At 46.5% G+C, this 16,312-nt stretch overlaps 1 protein-coding gene across 14 annotated transcripts in view; it reads right to left on the reverse strand.

Moving 5' to 3' along the window:
- Positions 1–11,605, reverse strand: part of LOC117046593 (calcium-activated potassium channel subunit alpha-1) — a 588,284-nt gene extending 576,679 nt beyond the window's left edge. For 5 of the 14 annotated variants that reach the window (XM_033148690.1, XM_033148689.1, XM_033148695.1 and 2 more), the window contains exon 1: positions 11,039–11,603. In XM_033148690.1, coding sequence (XP_033004581.1) covers positions 11,039–11,392 — 354 coding nt within the window. In that variant the 5' untranslated portion in view covers positions 11,393–11,603. Of the gene's footprint in view, positions 1–11,038 lie in introns of all 14 variants that reach the window. The other 9 variants (XM_033148692.1, XM_033148691.1, XM_033148696.1 and 6 more) reach the window with 4 other exon arrangements.
- Between the last annotated feature and the right edge of the window lie 4,707 nt (positions 11,606–16,312).

The raw sequence follows: 16,312 nt of genomic DNA on the forward strand, positions 1-16,312 counted from the left end.
TGGAAGCTGCCCAGAGTGGCTGGGGAAACCCAGCCAGATGGGTGAGGTATAAATAAATTATTATTATTATTATTATTATTAGCGCACTGTGAGTCTGTTGGAAACAATGAATTTGCCTCAAGTAAAGGAAGGGGGGGACAGGAGGAGAAAATGAGTGCCCAGCCAGTGATCAGTCACCCTAGGACCCCTGAGCATGCGTTTTGACACCTGGTACTTGAAATCTAATTCAGGTTCTATCAATACATTTAAGCTGCAATCCTATACCGAGCCTTCCATGAGGCTTACTTTTGAGATTGGATTGCACTCTGAAAGACTGTAAACGTATCCAATTTAGGTTTTTGCTGTTTCACATTGACTGACAAGGGATCTCCCCAAAGTGCCCCAAAATGTCTAGCTGCAAGCTCTCTGTTCTACTTTGCATTTGGATAGCACTACAGGTGCTATCTTCTACAGGTGGTCTTCTACAATTCATAAGGCTGGCGGAGCATAAAATCTAATAGGTCAATAAAGAACCCAGTCCTTGATACATTTCTTTTTTTAAAAAAAAAAAAAGTCATGTATTGTGTTAAAGACATGAATGCTATATAATAAATGATTTAATAAACTGTCTATTACAGTATTATTATTATTATTATTATTATTATTATTAAATTTATATATTACAATTGCCAAAAGATCCCAGGGTGATGTACAACATTAAAAACATTTTACAGAGCATAAAAAACATTATACAAAGCATAGTAATAGGCAGCATAATAATAAAATAATCATAATAACTGCCCCCCTTACCTTTAAAAAGGCCCTATGTTATTTAATGGCCAAAGGCCTGGGTAAAGAAAAATGTTCTTGCCTGGTGCCCAAAGATATGTAATGATGGCGCCTGGTGAGCCTCCCTGGGAAGAGCATTCCACAGTCAGGGAGCCACCACAGAAAATGCCCGTTCTCATGTTGCCACATCACACCAAATTCAAGAGGGGCACTGCCACAAACAATCCTCACCTGCTTTGCTGATTGATTCAGCTGTGGTACCATTTAGCCTGTGCTGACAGAAAAGGAAGAAGTGATAAGCCAGGGATGGGGTATCTGGGGCTCTCCAAACAGTGGTGGCTAGAAAGACTAGAAAGCAGAGTGCCCAACCGTAGGGGACACCGGAGCCAATGACAGAAAGAGCCATCCTCTTCCCTGCTGAGTTCTGCAAGGGGCAACACAGAGACTGAGGGGGAAGAAGCTGACAACCAGTGCGAGCCCAAACCCCAACTGGGTTTAAGAAGATAGGTAGGTGCAGCCTGACTGAAGTTGGTGGGGTAGTGCCCCATTCGCCCTAAGGGACCAGCCTCCAGATATTGTTGGGCTCAAACTCTCATCAGGCCCAACCACTCTGGCAAATTGCCGGTGATGATGGGAGTTGTAGTCCAATAACACCAAGAGGGCCACAGATAAGCACGCTTCTAACGTGCATCCAGCAAGGGGAACACCACAAGATTACCACACAGCCAAAGCTTTTCCTCCCTTCAAAAAACAAAACAAAAACAAAATGTAGCTGGATTCTAGATTCAATCAGCTGTATCCCCAGCCAATGCTCACGATGATGGGAGTTGGAGTTTAGTCACATTTGTAGGGCTACATGTCCCCCAACCCCAATATCATGCTGCCCAACATTTATCCAATGAAAATAAGGATATCCTATTCAAATACAGTAGTACCTCAGGTTAAGAACTTAATTCGTTCTGGAGGTCCATTCTTAACCTGAAACTGTTCTTAACCTGAGGTATTATTTCTGGGTTAGCGGAGTCTGTAACCTGAAGCGTCTGTAACCTGAAGCATCTGTAACCTGAGGTACCACTGTAATTGGGACATGGGTGGCGCTGTGGTCTAAACCACAGAGCCTAGGGCTTGCTGATCGGAAGGTCAGCAGTTCCCATTGCTCGGTCCCAGCTCCTGCCCACCTAGCAGTTCGAAAGCACATCAAGTGCAAGTAGATAAATAGGTACTGCTCTGGCGGGACGGTAAACAGCGTTTCCATGCACTGCTCTGGTTCACCAGAAGCAGCTTAGTCATGCTGGCCACATGACCCAGAAGATGTCTGCGGACAAACGCCAGCTCCCTCAGCCTACAGAGCGAGATGAGTGCGCAACCCCAGAGTTGTCTGTGACTGGACCTAACAGTCAGGGGTACCTTTACCTTTACTCATATTATTATTATTATTATTATTATTATTATTATACCCTGCCCATCTAACTGGGTTGTCCCAGTCACTCTGGGCGGCTTGCAACATATATAAAACCATAAGAAAACATTAAACTGGTCAAAACATAAACCAAGACAGCTTCTGTAAATCAGGGGCTGTCCCTGGAAAACAGGGACACTTGGAGGGTCTGCAATATAAGTAAACAATCCTCAAGCCAAGTTATTGGGCTTTACTACATAAAGGCAAACTGTGTCCATGCCTTTTCAATGGTTAACTGCTATCAAGTGACTTAAGATAAGGGTCAACAGCACCAGGTGTGACTTTAGCACCTTATTGTGCCCACAGCCTGGTTGAAGCAAGGCAACTTTGGATCAACTCTGGATGCTGCCAACATTATCCAGAAGACTGGAAAGACCCCATGACATTGCAGGTCTCAGCCACAAGCAGAGTCACCCTGACCTGGGTTCTGAAGGTGCAGCGCAAACAGACCTGCTGGAAAGATCACAAGAAATTCAGACAATTATTGAATCAACCAGTAACCATGGACGTTTCCTTCCAATGCCGAAATATCCAACTCCACAGTGCAAAATGAACATAAATAGTACAAATGGGCAGTGTTTCGTGGGACCTTCAACAACATGCCTGGAATGTGAGGAGGGGGCTTTCCCCCTTTCCCTCCCACCTTGAGGCCTTTCCTCTGCTGTGCTATATTAGCGTGGTCGGATTTAGAGGTGACAACTAGTTGTGAACCTGAGCATTTGATTACTACACAATATGGGGAAGTTGTGGCATGACAGTAGAGGCAAGTTAATCTACTGTTTTCTTATCTCTTCGATCCACCGCCATCAGTTTTCTGTAGATCCTGCCAGTGCATAAGTCCTTTGGGGTAAAATTTATTTTTCTTTTAATTTACAGATGTGTGTACTTCTGCATACCTAGGGACACCCAGGTAGAAACCACTTGTTTACTTTTGGGTAGTCCTGTTTTGCTTCCAAACAGATAATCATGTGATCACCCAAGCTCACAATTAGAATGATTATGGGCTAGCTGATATGCTATTTCTTGCATTTATACACTTTATATCACAATGTCATGAGCAACAACCCATGAATAAAAATTCATCTAATTCCCCAATATTTTTTCCCCATTTTTAGATACAAACTAGGACGTAAGGGAAGACCGTCAAACACAAGCTCCCACCTGCAGTTTGAAGTGGTACTTCCAAAGGTTTATCACCTCTCAGTGAGAACCAAACTACATGTTACACCAGACCAATGGTTTATCTTCTGTCTATCCTTAAACTTAATGCAGCCACAAGGAAGGAGAGGCTGCTAATTTGAACAGGGAAGTGGCTTAGGGATTTTCAACTCTGTTCCCCCATCCTATTGTGCCAGTCTAAACCACATACCCCCAAGCTTCTATTTGAGAAGAAATGATAATGCAGGCAACTGCATTCCACCCACCAGCAAAATGTAAGAAACAGGGATGAGGAGGGAAGGGATTGGGACAACAGTGCAGGGAGGGAAGTGTTAAAATGCCTCCAGGTTGCATTTGAAGTCCAATTAGCAGTCCCTTTCCCTCACTATAGCTGCATTTAGTAAAAGCAAACAGAGGAAGATTAATCAACTACTGATCTCCTGATGCAGCATGCAGTGAGAATGAAGCCATGGGAACTAGGCCCTTATGTTCAAAATGCCTCCTAAAAAGGAAAAACTGTTTTTTTAAAAAAAAAACCCACACTGTATATAATACCAGCATGCTTTGCCAGGAAAACAGCTAGAACCTCTCTCTCTCTCTATTTTTCTCCCTAGTATGTTCATTTGTATGATTTGCAAGGAGGAGGATTTTATGTGGGAAAGATTCAAGCATTTGGCACCTTCCCACAGGCACACTTGCAATCTGAAATGGTGCAGCTCAGCAATGGATAACGTGGGTCTTCTTTGGCTGATCTGCTTCTCCCTCTTGTATGGAAGCAGTTCCTTACATGCCAGTCAGCCTTCCTCCACCTGCTGCCCTCCAGATGTTTCAGACTGCAGTTTCTATCACCCCTAACCATTAGGCACATACTGCCTGGGGATTATGAGAGCTGTTTTTTATCACGTATTTTTTATGCTGTGAACCCCCCCTGAGATCTAAGGATGATGGGTGACACAATAATAATAATAATAAATAAATAATAACGATGACAAACTACTACAACACCACGGAATTATTAGCACCTCTCCGGGATTTGTTGGGGGCAATTCTTTGGAGGGAGCCATGATAGTTACATTAATATAAAGCTTATAAAGAGGTTTGTACTGTAGAATATGCTACCTGCCCAACATATACCCTTAAAAGAACAACTCTGTTTAGAAAATCCAGGTGTCTTTGAAAATCTCCCACTTGCTTTCCTTTGCCCTCTGCCAGACAGACACTCACAGATCTGAATTTGTTTGCTCCCAGGCATAAAATCATTTCTCCACACGGCGGAAACCAACCCTCACATAACTAAGATGTGTGGGATTGAAAGCAAGGGGTGTCATCCAGGAGTGAGCAATCTTATTTATTTTTTGTTTCAGCTACTTTGTATTTCCTTTCGCACATTGGAGGGCCGACTGTTCCTAAATATAGTGAAAGTTTTTGCTTTGTTCCATCCCCTGTTGGAAATAAACCTTACCCATTCTCCCTTTCTTCCCTTTCCATTATACCATGGCATCAGAAAAGGCTGCAGCCAGTGCCAGCCCAAGACATTTGTCTGCCTGAGGCAGAACAGTATTATAGCACCTCAAGGTGCAAAGTATCCACAGCTAAACAAGTTATTTGGGCAGTAACAAGCAGAAAATCCAATAAGCGGGGGTTTGTGTAGCCCCTTTAATGGCCAAAAATATACAACAACAATAAATGAAATAACACAATTTCCTGATTTTTAATGGCACCCCAAAACACTGCCTGAGGTGCATGCCTCACTTTGCCTAACGGTAGGGCCCTGGTTGAGGCTTTCTAACATATTGAGAAGATAGATCATTCAGAAAATTAGAGAAAAGAGTTCTCACAAGAGAGGAAGCTGAATGCATGAAAACATACTAGGCATTCTCTAACCAATACTGGTCTGAAGCTCATATGGCTGAACAGTGACGAAGGAGAGTTAGAAGAAAAAGAAAACAAATTAAGTTTTGATGAAATAAAGACAGCCCAATGGCCATGTAGTTTGTAAATGTGGACAATTACTTAACCAAGGGACACATTTTAATGATATGAATTGTATATTGAAAACAACATACCAGAAGGACATGAAAGCCTTTCAATGTCAGTAATGTTAGCTAGAGAAAGGCAGTAAGAAAACCTACCCAATATACAACCTGGCCAGGAAACATCAACAATATATGGCATGTTCAAAAATAATGTTCAACTGTGCAATATGTGCTATCAGTTTTGAATGAGAAGGCTTCTTTTCAAAGAGAGTTTATGAAGCATCAGCTGTTAGCTTGCTCAGGGGCTTAGGGAGGGCAGCATGCCAGGAGGAATGCCATCTCTGCAGTTTCTCTTGGACTTTAAGCACAGCACAGCAAACACAATTCAGCCACCCTGTACTACTGATGGTGAATGAGCAAAAGTGGAGATGTGTGACTCTCCAGATTTATCAATGACTCTTTGAGAGACACTGCAGGGTTAGCTGCCTGGGCAAGTGGGGCATATAACTAAGAGCCGACTTTGGCTCTAGAAATTGCTAATACTGCTGGACATTCAAGGGATAGAAACTTATTCCTACAACCAAGTCCACAAGGATGACTTGGCAGCCCACAGAAGAACTGTAGGTACTTTGTTCAGTTCTCTAAATTTGGGATCAGGTGGTCAAAGGAAATATACCAGTAGGTAGTGCTGGTAATCATCTCCGAACAATTTCTGGGTATTTGCTGCCTTCTGGACTTCCTTAAATATGTTTCTTGCAACAAACAAAGGAAAGCACTTGAATATATTTATTTATTTATTTATTTATATATATATTAACACAGAGAGAGAAAGAGAGGAAACTCCTTCAGATGTATCTAGCTATTTGGCTTTCCTTTCTGAGGAGCCAGTTCACTTCAAAAACATACATTTGTCATCATATAAATAGAGACGAGTGTTACAGCCCCAACAAATCTTTATTTCCAGAACCTCACATTTCCATTTCCCCTCCACAAAAAGAGAATCTCTTCAGCGGGAAAAGGCTACTGCTGTTATTTACTTAGCAAGTCAAACTGAATTTTAAAGCTTCAAATTACCCCATACCTTATGATAGCATCCTTTCCAGAGAAAAACCAGTTTGAAATGATGGCAATTCGTCTGCTGGAAGATCACAGGCGCTTTTAGGAAACTCTGACCAAACTACACCCTCCCCCTTGAAAAAAACAACTCAGAAATTAGTAAGCAATTGCACAAGATGCAATTCATAAAGCATACTTGAGCTCCCACCTATTTTGATGGGGTTTAGATGCACCTAACTTTCTCAAGGTTGCCCTCATAATTCTCAGCATAGCAGTGTTATTTCTGTCACCACACAGACACACATACATCCCTACTTCATCACTACTTTCAAATTAAAAATAAAAATGAATTCATGTTTGCACAGCCAGGTTATGCCATACCTTGGGGGAAGCAGGGGAAGCCGATAGCTGAATGTCAAATCATGACAGCAACCTAGCAACCATATATATTTAAAAGGTTTGGGTGCTTTTTGTGTAGCTGGGTGCCAGGAATAGCTGAAGCAGATCTATTCTTCCATTCGTAATCCGAAAAATGTGAATAGGGGAAGGGAGAAACTCCAGCTGCTTGTCTATTTTGGAGGGTCCAAATAGCCTGTCAGATGCCATGTTAGCAAATATAGAGCATTAACACTGTTTTAGCTAAAAAGCATTCTTGCAAAGACTGGGGTGGGTGGGGATCCTCATTATACTGTTTCCTAGCCTTCAAAATGTGATGGCATTTTAAGCATATTCTACCTTCTGGGTAGCTATATGTAAAACTGGAAGGGGAAATCCTAACAAGGCAGCTGTAAGCCACATTACACATCGTTTGGAGTAATCCCACTGAGCAGGAAATGGCTGTTGGCTTCAGTGTTTGCCTTGACAAGAATCTCAAATCCACAGTGGGGAAATATGTTTATTAGGACCTACCCAAGCCTCACAAAATAACAACCAAGGTTTTGAGTTCTCCAGAACTCTTCATCAGGCTAAGTATTGAGCAAAGGGTGAGTGGGAGGGGGTGAGAAAGAAAAGTTGGCATGATGTTAAAGTCCTTAGCAAGAGTCAAGTCATCCCTTTACAGGAAGTTGGCAGCAAAGAGGCAACACTTTGCTTCCCTGAGATTTCCGTTTTGAGCTTTTTCTTGATGGATTTTTTGTTTAAGCTGACATGTTCCAGGTCTTAGTGGGCCTCTCAAGGTTGAGGAGGAAGGGAGATGGCAGGGTTGGTGCTGCTCACATTCACTGGGCTGATTCACACATATCTGCTCATCACTTGGTGATAAGGGAGACTTTCACATCTCAAATGCAACTGAGTCAATTCACATGCCAAGCTACACATCTGGCAATGGCATGTATGTGCGAATGGGCCCAGGGAGGGACAGCCAAGAGGGTGTCACCAATGCAGAAGGTTAACAATTAGCCAAGTCAACAGGTTCACACAAATATATATGAAAAATAAGCTGCCTTGAGACAACTTTGCTATCATTTCACCTTTCAGCAGTGGTCGCCCTGATCGCACTCAGGTGTATGGGGAACAGAAGCAGCACGAACCAATCTGGCAAATGATGGAACCTTGCTTATACCATGTTCCATCATTTGCCAGATTTGATGGAGAACCTTTGGCCTTCCACGTTGCTGAACTACAACTCCAGCCACCCCCAGCCATTGGCCATGCTTGCAGGGGTTGATGGGAGCTGTAGTTAAGCAACATCCAGAGGGCTAAAGTTCTGCATCACTGGTATAACACATGAAACATTGGTGAGAGGTGTGGATTTTCTGCAGGTGTTGGCTTTCCAATCGTATTTTTTTTTTACTTTTAGTCTCACAGCAGCAGAGACCTACACCCAGTGAGCAGGAGATGGAGTCAGGCAGCAAAACGCAGTGCCTGGCTGACTTATTCAGTGTAGCTCATGGCTCAGTATGGCTTGTTTCGCGTAAGTGGTATGGTACTTCTTTTGCTCAAGTGGAGGGCAGAGGGCTCAAGAGGCAGTGTCTGAACATCATGGGACTAAGGCTATAATCCTGAACACAATGAGGCCTGCTATGCACAGGATAGCCACCGACTGACTTAGTCCAGAGAAATTTACAAAGCAATCCTATGCAAGTCTACAGAAAGCTAATTCTCACTGTGTTCCATGCGCTTACTCCCTAATAAGTGTGGTTTAGGACTGCAGTCCTAGCTATGCTTCCGTCCCACTGAAATCAACAGCACAAGTTAGTTGTGACCTCTCATTTCAGTGGGTCTCATGAGTGAGACGCTTTCTCTGGATGAGGGACAATATTTCCAAGAACAGTCCTAGGTCGGCTGTAGCCCAAGTCTGGGAGCCTAACACACAAATGCAGAAGTAAAATCCATTGAAATCAATGGGGGGCTTGCACCCAAAGTAACTGGAGAGACCACAAAATATTCGGTCCACTGAAATCAATCAGCACAATCCTGTGGGAAGCCTTCCTGCACAAGCGGCAGCAGAAGAAACAACAGCTGTGTGCTCCTCTGTAGCTCTCTGCTTCTTTCAACGGAGCTTGCATGGGAATAACTTCTCACCGTATTCTGCCCAAAATGTGTTTTCGAATAGCCCAAATCCCAAATGTCTTGAGTTAACTGAATGCAATGGGCAAGGATCCAATAGATTTCAAAGAGGGTGCGATACTCAAAATCCTGGCTCCATCGATATCTGTGTGTGGATTCAGACCTGTCCCCATCCCACCCGTCCCTGTCCCGCCACCTATTGCTCAGTTATTTTACTTGACAGTTTTCAGCAGTCACCTTAAGGGGGGCAATGTGGCCAGGTCTCTTCCACAACAATACTGTTGGCAAGCTATAATGTTTCTGCCTCAGCAGTGCTTATGGAATCCTCCCTCCATGACAGATGACAATTCCGCATGGATTCTGCTTACAAAGTAGGTGGGAAAGAGCCATACAGAGTACCTGTATCTGTACTCTGTATGTATCTGTATCTAGCTCAGTTTGAATTCTGACCTTACAGGGAGCAAGATTTCGGTTAAATGGGAAGAAACAGGTGTGAACGAGAAGGGGTGGGCCATGTGTGATTGTTTCAGGAATATTCACCCATTTAAATGTCTTCTTTGTATTCTGTTTATATGTATTTTCACAGTCCGCCCTCACTTCTGGCAAGTATTACAAATGGCAAATCCCAAATTCCTCCTTTCCTCACCAAAATGCATTCACTGTCATTAGATCTAACATGAGTGGGCAGTAAAACTCTTGAATTGGATTATACATATTCTGAGTTACCATTTGAAACTTTGTGGGACACCGAATCCATGTTGTTGACTAGTTTATGCATTGATTTGTTACCACCTATGGCTGAACCAAACAAAATGTGAATTGGACATAGCAAAAACCGACAGTACTTGCCGTTAGAAAGCCAAACCCATCCGAGTGCAAGGGAGACCTGGCAGCAATAATAGAGCAAATTGGCTAGCAAGTTTATTATTGCCAAGGTGTGTTTCCTTCTCAGCCTGTTTGTGTGAGGTGGGGAGGAGTAGCTGAAGCCATCATTCAAAAAGGTAAAGAGGAACCACCACCACTGTTCTGAGGACTCCCTGTCCACTTCAGACAAAAGAAGTCTCAACCTTTGAACCTCAGCTCACCCATGACCACTACTGAACTGCTGGCCCAACACAATTTTATCCAAAATCTGAGGCTATTGCCTTTTGAGGATTTATTTAACTTTTCATGCAGCAGCAACAACAAAGGCCCTCTGCTCTCCTAGTACCAAAGAAGCAGGAGGCAACCTAGGGCAGCAAACACACAACAAATAACTCTTGCTGAACTGATGATGGTTAGAAGGCAGGAGGTTGAATTACTGTCATCTGTGTTAGCGTAACAGCAGTCAGGGTAACGTCAAAGGTTTATTGTTACTCTAACACTGTTGTTGTTTAGTTGTTTAGTCGTGTCCGGCTCTTCGGGTCCATGGGGTCATTAAGAGCCGGACACGACTAAACAACAACAGTGTTAGAGTAACAATAAACCTTTGACGTTACTCTGACTGCTATTAACGCTAAAACTCAGAATATGGAAAACAGTATCAGAAGAGGAAGAAAGGAAAAATGGAAGGGGGAAATGAAGAGAAATAGTAAACAAAGGGGCATGGAGAAAACATGGAGAAGGGAAACAGTAAATTAGAAAGGACCAAAAGAAGTGAAGCAACAAAGATGAATCTCCCCATCCCTTGCAGTTTACTTGGGACCAAGGCTGCAGTCCCAGAGTCCTTTGATAGAAGGACTTCTGACTAAACAGGTTTAGGACTGAGCTGCATGTGACATCCTAAGCAGATGCCCTCAAGAATGAAGCCTCTGAACTCACTGGAACCCCATTTCCCAGTCAACACGCAAAGGCTCCAGCTGCACGGTTGCAATCTTAACACACAGTTTATTTGTAAGTTTCCCTGAAATGAGTTGCAAATAATAACGGGGATAGAAGGGTCGTTTCACACATTCTGCAGGTGTAAAACCCTCGCCTTCCACCCACCCCACGGACATTCGCAGCTCCCTGGAGAAGACAACTGCAAGACACGCGAATGTGCGCGCTTTGCACAACCTCAGCTTCCCGCCCCGCACTAGGCAACGTGTGAAGCGGCCCTCAAGCGGGAGAACCCGGGAAAGAAGAGAAACGTTACCTTCTCCTTGCCCCCACAGTGGCAGCAGACGGTCCACAGGTACTTGAGGGTCCTCCAGAGCAGGATAATAAAGAGTCCCCCGAAAAAGGTGACCATGGACGAGGCCAGGAAGGCCCACCACATGCGCTGCCCGCTGTCGCAGGGGACCTCCATGGTCATGGGGATGATGACCGCGTTGATCGCCTTGGCGGGCGCCGAGGAGGAGTCCGCGTTCAGGTTGCTGCTGGCGCTGATGGGGCTGTTCATCTTAATGCCGCCGCTGCCGCCGCCTCCTCCTCCCGAGTAGTAGCTACTGGAGCCGCTGGAGCCGCCGCCGCCGCCTCCTCCGCCGCCGCCGCCGCTGCCATTTGCCATGGCTAACAGCGGGCAGGGCGCGCCGCCGGGGCCCCGGGGAGCTCCCGCTGCTGCTGCTGCCGCCGCCAGCGCCCTCGGCCAAGCCCATCCCCAGCCATAGCGCTGCTCTTCGGCGGGGAGGCGCGCAAGCCGAGCCTCAGCGCACGTCCAGGCAGGCGGCCGCCGCTCGGCACCTCTCGCTCTGGCGCCCTCGCTGCCGCGCGCCTTTCCTTCCAAGATTCCGGCGCGAGGGAACCGAGCGGGAAATAAAGGCGCCGCCGCCGCCTCCTCCCGGTGGCCAAATCAGCGGCTCCCCCTTCCCCCACCCCCCTCCCCGAAATCAAGCCAGCAGCCACCCCTCGCGCCGGCACCTCACGACGCCCGCCACGAATGGGAGAAGGCGGGCGGGCGGGCAGGCAGGCAGACGCGCGCAGGTCCCGGCCGAGATCCGGGATTCGTCCTTTGGTCGCCTCACGATTTGAGCGCCAAGGCAGAGAGCGATCCCTTGTCAGTCGCGCCCTCTCTCGCTCTCCACCGACCGGAGAGTGAGCCCACGCAGCCCAGCTCGTTCGGCGTCTCCCTCCGGCAAGTCCAGCCCCTTCCTCTCTCCTAATTCAGCCTCCTCCACTCGCCCAGCCGGGCTTGCGTCGTCGCTGCGGCGGCCGCCGCCTCGCCTACCATCCTCGGCTGCTGCTGCCACACGGCCGCCTCCTCCTCCTTGCCGCCCGTTAGCAACGCGCCCAGCCCGCCGTTGCTGCGCGCCTCAGCTTCCCGGGCAGCTGGCGTAGGAGACTCGCCGGGCGCGCGGGAGGAAAGCGGCACCTTGTGATTCGGCCGCTGAGGCGGCGGCGGCTTCGGCTCCCCAAGAAGAAGAAGGGGCTCCCCTCACGACTGGAGGCCGTGCGCGGACGGCTCCTCCCGGGCCAAGCTGCTGCCTCGTCTCGGGGCTCTCTCCGGGCTCCCCCTCGCCTTCTCCCAAACGGCCCTGCGCGCTTCTCGGAGGCTGCCTCGAACAGATGGAGGCGAGCGAGAGAGCGACGCGCTTTACAGGTAGCGGCGCAGCAGCGGCGGGAGGAGCCAAAACGCAGGCGGCCCGTGTGACCTGCCGCTTCAACAAGTCCTCCTCGCACCACACAGAGAGAGAAGGCGAAGGGCTCGGCGCGTTGCTTGGACGCGGAGCAATTCGAAGGGCCGTGGAGGTGGCGGCGCAAGAGGGACGCGCAAAAAACCCTGCGCGATCCTGGCACTTGCTGAATGGCGTGACGCACTGGCTGTCACTCTCTTCTCTCGCGCGCTTCCCCCCCCCCCCCCGCGCGCCTTTACTCCTCCCGCCCGCTAAGATGGTTGGAGTCCCAATACACCAATGTTTTCCCAGCCTCTGTCTTTTTCTCAGCAGATCTCAGTGACTTGCATACCTAATGGTCGGGCCGGGGAGGAAGGACCCCAAACGGCAAGAAGGAAAGGCGGAAGAGCAGAGAAATCCGCCTCCCCGCACCCCGGCTCGCCTCTTTTGTTTGCCATTCATTCTTTCTCTGTTTTCCTTCGTTCTCCATCGGAGGAGCAAACAGACATAGCGAGCAACCCGAGAGGGACCCGATCCCCTCCGATTAAAGGCTGCTCTTGAAACCCAGCGTTCGACTGGGATGGTTGCCGTTGTTGTCGTTCTTTATCGCGGCCCAGATCTGAAAGCAATCTTTGGCTGAGGGCAGGGAAGGAGGCCGTGGGTTCTGGGAAAATGAACGAAAGCGGCGAGCCGGATCTTGTGCCAGGGTTGAGTTGCAGAAACAGGTGCTTCGCGATGCGAGGTGGGGGGGGGTGTTTTGTTTTGTGCGGGCTTTTGTCGCTCTCGCTTTTAAAGCGAAACACCCACCAGGGGGGGAAAAACCCATCTCTGCAAATATGGCTCATGGTTTTAAAATTGGCACAGATAGCGGAGTGGGGAGAGAGAGAGAGAGAGAGAGAGAGAGAGAGAGAGAGAGAGAGAGAGAGAGACTTAATCCCAAAATGCAACAGAAGCAGCCTGGCAATGAGACCTACATGACAGGCAGGGGGGGAGAATTCCAGGAGAAAGTAAAGCCCATTGTCAACGTCACAGCGACTGGATTCAGCCCGAGTCTCCCCTCGCGCGGAATTCCCAAGGCGCAAACGCGAGTGCGCCTGGAGACCATTTGCACACGCGTCTCTCCGCGCCATCCGCAGAGATCTAGGCAGATCCACCCTCTCGCTCCCTCTCTCCAGCGGTAAACACCGCCGAGTCCGGCTGTGCTCTGACAGACATGCTCTCCTGTTCGTCATATGTTTATAGCTCCTGCATAAAGCCACCATTATAAAATAATCGTTACTTAACCTATGACACAAGTGGTGTCCATTTTGGCATCTGTCACCGGGTTGTTTGTCCTTTCGCCTAAGCTGTCAGCTACTTGGGACTTTTACAGTGCTCCCTTTCGAATTCTTGTGCAAAATAAAATACTATTATCTAATTCCCCCTCCCCCACGCAGACAGGGAGTGCAAGCCAGTGAGGGGTTCTCCTGCACAATCCCCATTGAAATCCCATTCATTTCTATGGGTCAGCTGCCCATGAGATTGCACATCCTGCCGGCAACCCTGACTCAGTTTGTTCTGTTCTCTTCTATGAAAGGTCTACTCAGAAGTAAAGTCCATTGAATTCAAGGGTACTTCCAAGGAATTGCATCCTGAGCCAATCACATGACTTTACAGCAGCATGTCTTGTTAGGGTACAACAAGTAGTATTGCTAATCTAATAAGGCTGTGTGATGCCTTCGAAATTGTGAACAGGTAGAGAGGAGCTGTCTTAGGAAAAGGAACCATTCATCTCTACCCTTTTTCAATAATGGGGCTATGATGACACCCAGCTCTTTTGCTCCCTGTCATCATCCAAGACAGGTAACACTGTCTTAGATAATAATGGTGTGGCTGAGTGTCAATAACCTGAAGCTGGATCTTGACAAGATAGAGATCTTATAGAGTGGTGGTTTCTGGGTCAAGGAAGTGGTGAGGTGACCTATTCTGAATGGGGCTGCACTTGCAGTGAAGGAGCAGATTATTGGAGTGAGGGGGGACCTCTCTTTTTAAATTACATATTGTATGCATTATGGTTATGATGTTGCAACTTATACCGGGTCTATGGCAAAGGGCAGGATATATAAACTGTGACTACAACCTACTGTTACTACTAAAAAATAGCCTTATTCAGTCTGTCCTTTATGTATACCATTCAGGATGTCCAGATCACCACTCCTAGAAGGGCTATTGGTAGGAAATGGGGTAAACTCCCATGCCCAGAGGGTGTGGAGATGGTGGATAATAGCCTTAGTATAAATTGATAGCTGACATGCAATAGCACCTGGTGTTCAGCAGCTTGTCAAAATCAGAATAATATCCACAAGTCTAAAAGAACATTGAGACGCTGGTGTTAAAATTCATGTTTAGATTTTGAATTTAAACCTCAGCATTTAAAAACCTTTCCCCATTTTTCTGCTTTTGGTTTGGTGGTTTTTTTTTCCAGGGGGGGGGTGTCATTCAGTTCTCTTGGACAGTATTACACACCCGTAGGGGAGCGGTGGCCGGCAAGGAGCAGCAATGCAAGGACTTTTAAGACTGACCATACAAAAAGAAAAGAAAAGCCAAACAAACTTTAAAATGCAGGGCTTCCAGTTTGGGCCAGCCTTTCCCCAAAATTAACTAAGGTTTAATTTTGTATTAGGTATTTTATTGCAATGATTTCCAAACTCCACCCCCCCCCACTCATGGTCCACTTGAAAATTGCTGAGGATCTTGACTGATAACCCAACAAGTTTTCTGCCTGTTGTAGCCATTGTAACACACTGTGCTAGATGTTATATGATTTGGCTTCTAAATTGTATTTTTACAGGCAACCTGAATGAAGTTTGTGGATTGTTGTGGTCCACAGTCCACGTTTTGGGAAGCGCTGCACTTATTAGATATTTCTTATACTGGGTCTGTGGCAAAGGGCAGGATATATAAACTGTGTGACTACAACCTACTGTTACTACTACCCTTCTATTATAAAAGCTCAAAACTGATCACATCATTTTCAAACTCTATGGCTGCAATATTATACCCACTAACCTGAGAGCAAATTCCACTGAATTCAATGGGAGTGTACTTCTGAGTAGATGTCCATAGGATTACATTATAAAGCTGCAGTCCTATACATACTCACCTGGCCCATTAAACACAGCAGGACATGCATAGGATTGTGCAGGACACAACTCAGAAACATTTCAATATTTTTAAAAAAAAACAAAAACAAAAACATGCAAATCCCAATAAGGCTAACATTCTAAATAAGCACCACCCCACTCTGATACACTGAAAGCTGACCAAACTTACAGGGTTTCTAGAGCATTCTCTCTCCTCTGCACCAGTTAATGACCAGTAGGACTGAGAATCAATAAAAGAGGAATGCAAGGAGATAAACTGTGAATTAATAACTAGCTGTTAAACTAGGTCCCCTCTGCTTCTGCTCCTTCAGCTCCAAGGACATTTTAGCAGCAAGTAGACAAAAGGGCATTGCTTTTAAAATCCATGAATGCGGCTTCCGGGATGACAATTTTTGTTTTAAATTGACATGGTAGTAACCTGATAGGTAGCCCTGTTCAGCAGTGGCTGTACACTATCTACCAGTAATCTGCCATGCAGTTGTGCATGATTTGGTCCCCAATGAAAGGCAAAGGCAGCTCACTCACTCCAGCCCCTATTTAAAAGGGGGCAAAAGAAGCAAGAACGAAACAAGACAGCAGGAAGACTGGGGAACCTCACAAGTGGTGTTGGTTTCACAAGGGCTTCTTTAGACTGGTGGCAGTGGCAGAAGGAAAGCCTTGACTATTTTAATGATGGTTTGTGCTCTTTAAATAAACAAATGTAACTGGGATGAAATAGCACACACATTGTGAAAT

Source organism: Lacerta agilis, chromosome 5 (assembly GCF_009819535.1).
Source record: "Lacerta agilis isolate rLacAgi1 chromosome 5, rLacAgi1.pri, whole genome shotgun sequence".
In the NCBI taxonomy this organism is placed as follows: domain Eukaryota; kingdom Metazoa; phylum Chordata; class Lepidosauria; order Squamata; family Lacertidae; genus Lacerta; species Lacerta agilis.